This window comes from Lathamus discolor, chromosome 3 (genome assembly GCF_037157495.1).
Source record: "Lathamus discolor isolate bLatDis1 chromosome 3, bLatDis1.hap1, whole genome shotgun sequence".
NCBI lineage: Eukaryota > Metazoa > Chordata > Aves > Psittaciformes > Psittacidae > Lathamus > Lathamus discolor.
In genome coordinates this window covers 87,341,440-87,351,540 of record NC_088886.1, presented here as the reverse complement: position 1 = coordinate 87,351,540, position 10,101 = coordinate 87,341,440, and the positions used below count along the sequence as shown (strand labels likewise).

Here is a 10,101-nt window from a genome sequence, read left to right as displayed (position 1 = left end):
TGCGGGGCGGGCCTGAGCGGCGGCCTGGCCCCGCCCCTCTCCGCCACCGCCACCGGCAGGGCCTTAGCCGGGCCCCGAGGAGCGGCCGCCGCCGCCAGCATGTCCCCCGCGCCGCCGCCTCGCTCCTGCGACACCTTCGTGGCGCTGCCGCCCGCCGCGGCGGGGGCCCGCGTCGTCTTCGGGAAGAACTCGGACCGGCCGGCGGACGAGGTGCAGGAGGTCGTGCACTTCCCGGCCGCCGCGCACCCGCCCGGCGCCGCGCTGGAGGTGAGGGAAAACCCCACCACCCCTTAGCCCTGTTCTCTGTGTGCTTTTACCCCGCGGTTTGGTGCGTTAGCCACGGGGAGATGCTCGCCAAAGCGACAGCGGGAAGGGTAAAGCTGTTGCGTGCTCCGACTTCTTGCAGTGCACGTACATCACGATCGAGCAAGTGGAGAAGACCTGCGCCGTGGTCCTGAGCCGGCCCGCCTGGCTCTGGGGGGCCGAGATGGGCGCCAACGAGCACGGCGTGTGCATCGGGAACGAAGCGGTGTGGGGCAGAGAGGAGGTGGGCGATGAGGAAGCTCTCCTCGGCATGGACCTCGTAAGGTTTGCACGGGCTATGCTGGTAAATGGTACCCAACTCAGAACTTAGTTTTGAAGCGTTTGGCTTGAGTTGTATGGGGATATACGTGTGTTCACTGTCAGAAGACATGCCTGCCTGCTGTTCCAGAGCCATGGTTAAAAGTTGAGTATTTCTTGGCACAGGCATTAGATCTCTGCCAGGAACTGGGAGCCCTCGAGAGGTATTAGACACTAGAGCAGAATCTGTCAAGGAAATCATCAAATGTTTTTTCTCTCTACAACGTTGATACTAAACTGGAAAAAGACATTTAACAAGAGCGCAGCTGGACCTCAGGATCCAGTGCGAGGGCCTTTTTCTAGGGTCTGTACGCATTTCCTAGTTCCCTCCTCTTTCACACACGTTTTCAAGTTTCACTCTTAGCTGCACATCTCCACATAAATAATGCAGCTTCTTGCGCCTGTCTTACAGCGTGCCAGCGTAAGTCCATTAACCTACAGCCGACTGTCAGTCCCATACCTGCACAGGTATTACAGACATTTCCTGTCCCAGGCCCACTGTCTCCCTGCTTTTCTCTGTTTCTCTTTGGTTGGTTTTCCCCATATCAGGGACAAAGACGACCTACTTCAAACCCTTTAAGTGACTTGCTCCTTTCTCTTACCAGAGCATACAAGCATCAGGTGCATATAGAAATAGCATTCCAAGTCTATTTGAATACTTAGACTGTATAGCTTTATGTGACATTTATAGTTCCCAAGATAACATCTTCCTTTTGTTTCAGGCTTGGACTCGAGAGGGCAGACACAGCTGAAAAGGCTCTTACTGTCATAGTCGATTTGCTAGAAAAATATGGACAGGGAGGAAACTGTATGGAGAGCCACATGGCATTTACGTACTATAACAGCTTTCTGATAGCTGACAGAAAGGAAGCATGGGTGCTGGAGACATCAGGAAAGTACTGGGCAGCAGAAAAAGTAGAAGGTATGGATGACACTTTTCATATTAAACATTTCAAATGCAATGACGATTAGCAGTTCTCCACTTTTCATTTCATTAAGCATCATATGTATGTGTGCCTGTAAACAACACAAGTTGCCTCCTAGGTCGTCATCAGTGTGCAGTGGCTAGCCTTTCACAGAGGAGCTGAGTCACAGGGGGCCTTTTCAGAGTCAGAGGACCAGTTCTGCACTTGGAAAACAGAAGGCAGCAAGAGGGTCACAGCATGAAAGTGACAGCATTATGTGTGGGCCTAAGGATGTTGGCAATCAATGACTATTCCATTTGATGGCAGGGTAGCACTGACAGGATCATCAGGCCCTCAAGTGGCTGATTCTTCCAGCCGACTTAAGAGGACAAGATTTGGAGGTCTGAGAGGAAGAACATAAGAATAATCAGGGCAGAACCTGAAGTATGATGTTGGAACTAGAACTGAGTCAGAACTGAGTGCCAGTGGAATTTCAGTTGGAAGGATATATATAGCCAGGGAGAGGGGGCCAAAAATAAAACCACAGGACTCTCAGATCTTGTAGAAAACTCTTCAGTGCATAATTTACTTCAGTAAGCTAATTGTAAACAAAATGCCAATATAAAAATTCGGTGTATTAAAATGATTCTTCCCTTACCTTACAAACAGGAGGTGTACGAAATATTTCCAACCAGCTCTCTATCACAACCAAGATTGACAGAGAACACCCAGGACTGAGAGAATACGCCAAAAGCAAGGGCTGGTGGGATGGGGAAAAGGAATTTGATTTCGCTGCCACGTATTCTTACGTAAATACTGCCAGAATGACCACGTCCAGAGGACGATATTGTGAAGGCTATAAACTTCTGAACAAACACAAAGGTACCATTTTATATATATATATATATATATATATATAAAGATGTGCAAAGCATTTATTGAGCCATATTAATTTAAATCATAAATGATTAGACATCTAATGTGGGCAGTCATTCATGTGATTTGGTGAACCTGAATTTACTAGAATAACTTTTTGCCCAAAGGAGAAACACTGAAGTCTTCTATCCATTATTGCCAATTTGTTGGTAAGGCAAAATTAAACAAGGGTCAAGTATCAAACACACAGCTACACTAAAAACACTGAGAGGACACATTCTGACCGTACCACTAAGCACTCTGTAAGACCTGCTTTGAAACATTTTGCTATGCATTATTACTAAACTTCTGAAAAAAACCCAAAACAACCCCAAAAGAAAGGCTAAAACAGACTCCCAGTAGCTTGCATCCACAAACAGAACCTTGTGAACAGCTTCAGTCTGGTACCATTCATAGAGGCCTAAGACAACAGCGCAGCATTCAGATACATAACTTGCATTTATTTTTTGAGATTGGTTTTAAACCTTTGTAGTTTCACAGTAACCACTACTCTAACCTTGTGCAGTCTGAGAAAACACCCTGAGAGCAGAACAAAATGTTTTTCTGCCTACACAGGTGCTCCTAATCACTAACTTATTCACTTATTTTTCAGGCCTCTATAGAAAAAAGCTATTACTTCTCTTCCAACTGCATGCACCTGGCAGGTTTTTGCTGTGTCTGTATTCACTTGCTCATTTGAAGTAATTAATCTGAACCCAAATTCCATTGTGCCCCTGTGTTTTTTATTTATGTGGCTGAGCTCTGCCAGACCAGGTTTAGCATGTAGTTAATGCATTGGAATGAATCACCTTTTGCTATCCTGCCTTAGTGATCATGTAAATCCTGCATTCATTTGGGGAATTGCAGGTTCTGAATACCGAAAGCATTTTCATAATACCTGTATTTACTTGTATTATAAAAATGCTGAGATTCTATCAGTGTTTTCATTCTAAATCCCCATTTTCAGGCATTTAACTGAGCCATTTTAAAAATCACACTAGGTATTCTGGTTATCAGCCTCGTATGGTTTCAGTTTGTTTAGATTTATTTTAAATAGGTGCCCTAACTAAAAGCTATTTGGTTTACAGCATCAGTAAAATCACTGGTTTGTTAATGTATCCTTCCCAGCTTTTTCACTCAGTGGCATCACATTTTTTCCAGGCTGCCTACCATGTGAAGACCATTTTTAGATGAACATTATTTCTATTTCAAAAAATAGGGAATGTATTTCAGGAATACAAAATAATAAAAATGTCTAGTGGAAAATATGCAATACCTTCTTTCCTGCTGGACAAGTTGCCAACTGGCAGTTGACAAACTCACTGTTTCTTCTTTTGATATCCTTAATTCATCTAGCTTGCTGATTGCTTGAATTCTCTGACTTTCCCAGGCTACTGTGGGAATACTTAAGAGTGTTTCCTTGCTGAAATGTAGTGCTGCATGCCTGTCCACAGCAAATTGAGTCGCGTATAAAAAATAATACTAGAGAAATCTGACTCAGCAGCAGAATCATTATTTTAAGAGAAAACAGCAAGGCAGTTAAAAAGAAGTATTTATGCAGGTAGAACTTCAGTGAGGGAAACACTAAAAGATGAAATGGTAGATGACACATTCAAATAAAATAAAATTGCATGAATTCCTGTTTTCTGCCATAAGCATACCCTCAACTGATACACCAGAAAACTACTGCAAATGCTGCCTGTTACAATATTGGATTGTTTGGTGATACCGTGCTGGTATTTAAGCTTCAGTGTATGCTATACACAATCAGCGATATCATTTGAACACTAGATACAGAGGCATATGTGGAAAGGGGTTTGCATCACCCAAGAAGCATTCAAAGAGACATTTGGCAGTATACCTCACATATGTAGTTGATTAAGACTTCTTTACAAATGGATGTACTATTGTAGTTTCTGAGTACAGAATGTGTTACTCCAGTGCATCCTTTCTATTGTCAACTTAAAGCCTATGTGCTTTGGAAGGTAAGATAACTGAAAATAAATAACAACAACAACAAAAAGTGACAGTCTTGGTGTTCCGTTTGCAAAGTTACCCACAAAATCCGTGCACAGTTGTTATTTTTACATTTCTGAAGCAACATAGTGGTATTAACTGTGCACAAATACTAATAACTATTATAATGATTTATCCTCCGTGCAGTGCTCAGAAGTTTCAGCCTTTAATTCAAGCTACTAATTTTCAACTGAAAACTTACTGTCTGAATGACCATTTGCTAGCCATATGTATTTTACCTTTCTGGGAAGCATCACGTGTTGTCATCCTCTCCCTTCTTTAAGTCATAAATGTTACAGGTCATTATCACCTACACCGTGAAATAAATAAGTTTGGGGAAAACAATAACATTTTAAAGTGTATTACATATTAAGGTATGCTGTTGAAAGGATTATTTTTTTGTGCCAACACGGACAAACTAAAATTAGTATTGCCTACTAAAGGAAAAAGCAGCCAGTTGTAAAGAACATGCCATTTAGTTGGTATTATAAGTAGCAGTGTGTGTAAATAATTGTATTGTATCTTTAATAGGATCTATCACTTCTGAAATAATGATGGAAATCCTTCGTGACAAAGAGAGTGGCATTAATATGGAAGGTGGATTTATGACAACTGGAAGCATGGTGTCTGTATTGCCTCAGCAGCCTAATCTGCCATGTATTCACTTCTTTACTGGAACTCCAGATCCTGCAAGGTGATGTGGCAGCACATAATTAGGATAAAATTCACAAATATCTAAACTAAGAAGTGATGCAATTTTTCTAACTGTATTCTTTTTTAGTCCATCCCGGCATGTTCTGTGTTGTCCTCCCCCAGAAAAGCACAATCAAAAAGTAGGAGGAACATGATGAACATTATACTATATACCAGCCTATTTAACGAAACACTGCTACGTCACCGACTTAAACATCAGGAGATAATTTTTTTTTTAAAGACATTTCTTAAAAGAAGGAATTAGAAGAATGGGGAGAATACAGCAATTTACCCACTCAACAATTTTATAAAAACTATCAGTAAAGGATCTCTGTTCTGCTTTCTCTTTCTAGGTCTGTATTCAAGCCTTTCATTTTTGTGCCCAATGTTACTCAGTTGCTGAAAACCAGCTCCCCTACTTTTGGCCAAGATGATCCAGTTAAGAAGCAACCACGTTTTCAGACTAAGCCAGATCGAAGACACGAGCTCTATAAAAAACATGAAAGTGCTGCTGTAGTTATGGAAACTACTGAGGTACATTGATTAAATTAGATTTCAATGAAAGCAGGTGGTTTATATAAGCTCACATTTTGTTAATGTGTTACCATATAATGCCCTTTGATGGACTGTGAAGAACATTGTAGTATACCAGAAGCAGCCCATGGTGTTGGCATCTGGCAGGCATATGTTTCAAACACTAAAAACTGCAACTAGCATTTTGCTGTACTCCCAGGCCTAGCCACAGATAGGTATCTATCTGTAATGCTCATCTTGCGAAGCAGCAGGCCACACATACTCCTGCACTAGTCAGATAATGGGGAAATACTTGAGCAGCCACAGGCAAATGTACAACTCCTGGTAAGAGTACTTAAAACTCTTCAGGGCCCTGGTCTCAGGCAGTAACGAGGGCATGCCTTTTATCATTGCTTGGTATGGACAGGAAAGGAAACAGGATCAGAAAGTTCGAGGGACAGAAAAGTGAAGCAGGGATGTAGTTGCTTGCCTTAACAGTAGCATCTCTCCTATTTACAGATACCTGTTCTAAAAAATAAGGCACATGCCCACTTATACTTTGGTAGCATAAATACCTAGAGAGCTTTAATTTTGTTCATTTTCAGTCCATCAGGCAAGGATGTAGGCAGATGAAGATATTACATATCAAGAAAAATATCTAGGGAAACCTGTCATAGTACTAATTTCTACCAACGCAAACTTGTACCCCAGCAACTATTAAGAGGTTAAAATAGGGACAGTAGAACAGAATTTTGTCAGGGTGAACACTACATGCTCTGTATAGCTTTTAGTGAAATACAGACATTTCTTTCTGCAGGGCAAAGGTAAAGAGATGCTGAAAGATATACAGGAGTTGGAGAAACAGAAGATAAATGAAATGGAATCAATCCTGCAAAATGGATGTCTCGACTCTAGCCAAGCAGTTAACCTTTTTTCACAGTGTGTAGAAGAAGAACTCAAAATATATAGCTAAAACTACTATTTGTATGTGGTAAAATTCAGCTTTATGATGAACTTTTCTAAAGAAGTGGCTATATAGATTACATCTTACTTTCAATATGCCAGTTAGTATGGACAGTTTTAAAGATGTGCATTCATATTCAGGCCAAACAGCTTTTGGTTGTATGCAGCAGTGCTGAAAAGGTTCTTAAGAGCTAGGCAGTGGCTTCGTCTGTACATGGCATAAAGCTGTCAGGAGAGATTGATTTTGCCAAGAAACAGATGCAGTTAGACTGTAATAGCTTGATTAAATTGTGGAACAACCCCATCTCCGGATGAAGAACAACTCAGATTTGGAGAACTCAGTTCTAGTGTACACACATGTAGCTTTTATAGTCAAGATAATCATAGCAGAATTTCATATTGCCAGAATTAAAATAGCCATGCTGAAGGACTTCCTAAAACATAGAAGCTATTACTTGTACTGAATAAAAATTATATGCAAAGTCAAGTAAGATTGATATTCAGATGTTTGATAAAACCATTCTAAGGTACATTTCATATAGGAACCTTCTATTCCTTCAGTGCAAAATGAGGTTAAGAGTTCAAGGTATATTAGAACCAAATCACAGTTACAATTTTAGCATGATTTGATGTGAAATCTGATTACATGGAATTCAATGATGCAAGCACTCTGCAAGTTACCACACTATTTTCACTTCCCTTATTTTCCCCACCCTGATACTGAAAAATAAACTAACATACAATATGATCATTGTCAAATTCATTCTGCAGTACATTTTATAGCATCATGTGGGAGTTTTTTAATGTTTCCTGAACTGTCACTTTTTAAAATCAGACAAATAGAAAGGAAGAGGCTGGGGTACACAAGTGTATTTATGTACTCAGTGGGATACTTACACTTTTACTTCATATAATGCCTTTTAACCATGGCTTGTCTTGCCAAAATTACTAGGCTACAGAGTTAATTTAGTCAAGCTTTTTTGCCCTGCCAGGAACTCCTTCCTCCCTGATCCTGCTTAAGAGTATTGGTAAACAGGTGACACTAATTTTACTATCTCTGGCAAGAGACAAACTGAGCAAACAACAAAGAAAGAAGATTCTGGCTTTACTAAGCGATCAAGCAGGATAAAAATTATGACTGAAAAAGCCCAAAAAACCAAAAAACTCAAAACCCAGCACTTCTGCAGACCTTCAGAAGAGAAAATGTAGAGTGAAATGGAGCATTAGAGCTGCAGTAACAGTATGTGACATGACAAAGCACCCCTGCAGCAGACCACAAAAAGACCATTCTTCAATGTTTTTCTAGATTTAGTCTGTTTCTAGAGTCATTCCAGATGCTAAAGGTGGGGCTACACACATGCATCATTTGTGAAAACTCTTCTATCCCCCCACTGGTAAAAAAAGAAAGTATAGGTAAACAAAAGAGTATATATACAATGAAGTCTGGAGAATGAGTAAGAAAGTGAAGAACTTGGCATAATTTGTTCTTCCTGATGCTACAATGAAAGTAGAAGTTAATTTGGGATACCATGTTCAGAGCCACAGCAAGAAACTAATGGGTCAGGAAAGGTTCTTGAACTTTGTACCACATGGCAGTAGCAAGTAATATAGAGTAGGGGGTAAGACACAAGGTAATCTTGAGTTCACTCTGACCCCTTTTGTTGCCAACAAAATTTCTTAGAAGTTCAGTAGTACAGTGGATATTTATGAACTGCATGGTATATTTAATCAAATTTTGCTGTATTTACCTGTTTTCCTCATGTATGTCTAGATCTGACAGTCGTGTATCTTTTTCCTATTTTTCACCATCCACACTATCTCTTTGATGACTTCAAAGCATAAATAAATACCAGGTAAAACTGCTGGAAATCAATGTATGAGTCAAGTTTACAGGTAGCATAGCAAAACAAGAGAATTTTATTCTACGATGCAAATATAGTAAAGTTACACAGGAATGAAAGTAGTGAAGGTGGTGGAAAAAGCCTTTAAGTGAACTTCTTGTCCACTTAATCATGGGGTGGCAATTCACCAGGTTAAGCATATTGGTCTGGTTGTAATATAGGCAGATACACTCCAACTGTTCCTCTAGTTTCTGTGCTGGTTTTTTTATTGGCTGGTCTACAGGATACAAAGTAAAACCAATGTGATGTGTGGTGACAGATCAAGTGATAGCCAACAGAGTACAGAATATTTTGGTACCTTTTTTCCAGGGATTTCATCCTCCTAGAACACATGCAGTGTAAAAACAGAAAATGAAGACGAGATCAGGAGGAATAAATACCCCCCCACCCCAACAATCATACATAAAAAAAAAATAATTCAGAATGTCCTCTAGAGGGCAATCTTTGCATGTATTTCATCTGGGAATACTGTTACGGCTTATTTTAAAAGGTCTACTGATATATGAAATATCATTATTAAAAATACCCCTACATTGCTACCTAGAAAACTAAAAATTTCATATCTATCCCTGTCCATTATCATAATTATTATTATATTAGTGCTAGGAAAAAAGATCCAGTGTTTCACCGGAGGCTCCTCTGGGCTTATTTGTTCAGTGGTGTTTTCATGGAACATCAGTTCAATAAACTAATCCCAAACTAATCCACTTTCAAAATAAAAGAATCATTGCACCACTGACCACATCTTCAAAGCAAAGGTATTTCTAATCACCAAAATTTCACACGTCAGTAGATCAGCCATCAAACTGTCAACTATTTTAAAGCTTGCCAGTGTTCCTTGGTAAAAGCAAGTATTTATCAGATAAAAGTTAACTTTATAAAACTATTCAAAGTCTCTTCTTATCTACCAGAATTACCCAGATTTAGAATTACCAGAATTAGAAATATGATCATATCCCATATTTCATTCCTAGTTTCTTTAGTTATTGGACTACAGGGTATGATGCCAGCAGTCACACTGTTGTAACAATCTAACAGAAATTGGTGTCAGTTGTTAATTAAAGGTGTTAGATTTGTAACAGGGAGCCTTCTCTAAGCTGGTATTTTGAGTACTTACTTACTTAAACCAGACATGTTCAAATCTAGAGAACAGCATAGCTGTTGTAAGTAAGGAGAGAAGGGCAGGACTTTATGATGAAAATGAGAAAGATGAGAGTGCAAGAACAATGACTATGCATAGGACCATAAAACTTACCCAAAATCGACTTCTTCAACATTTGAAGAACAAACAAAACCCCATATATTTGGTAAGTAGATGATATTTGGTAAGTAGATTATAATGTGAAATGTTCATAAAGATCCACTTAGGCTGCTAGATGAAAACTGGTGTCTTTGTGTAAACACCCATTAACAAGCCATGTGCCTATTTAAAAAGCATCAAGGGTGGATATAAGAAATACCAAATTTGAAACCCAAGAGCCACTTAAGCAAATCTCCCAGAAAATCAATACATTTGTCAGAAATCTTGACATGCACACACAACCCTCCCACACCTCACAGCACATCAAAGCTCG

The 10,101-nt window shown here is 39.8% G+C and overlaps 1 protein-coding gene across 1 annotated transcript; it reads left to right on the top strand.

Moving 5' to 3' along the window:
* Positions 1-11: 11 nt before the first annotated feature.
* SCRN3 (secernin 3) lies at positions 12-7,374 on the top strand. Its single transcript, XM_065670334.1, has 7 exons — positions 12-267; positions 407-588; positions 1,344-1,543; positions 2,196-2,408; positions 4,989-5,151; positions 5,504-5,684; positions 6,481-7,374. Exons 1-7 carry the CDS (start codon positions 100-102, stop codon positions 6,634-6,636), a joined length of 1,263 nt encoding a protein of 420 aa, XP_065526406.1. The 5' UTR covers positions 12-99; the 3' UTR covers positions 6,637-7,374.
* Positions 7,375-10,101: the final 2,727 nt, after the last annotated feature.

What these genes read in the sequence shown, in the direction of transcription:
- SCRN3 (XM_065670334.1), top strand. Translation starts at nt 100, where the DNA reads ATGTCCCCCGCGCCGCCGCCTCGCTCCTGCGACACCTTCGTGGCGCTG. An exon ending in ACTTCTGAACAAACACAAAG is followed by an intron (nt 2,409 to 4,988) that starts GTACCATTTTAT and finishes TATCTTTAATAG; the next exon opens with GATCTATCACTTCTGAAATA. An exon ending in TAGTTATGGAAACTACTGAG is followed by an intron (nt 5,685 to 6,480) that starts GTACATTGATTA and finishes TTCTTTCTGCAG; the next exon opens with GGCAAAGGTAAAGAGATGCT.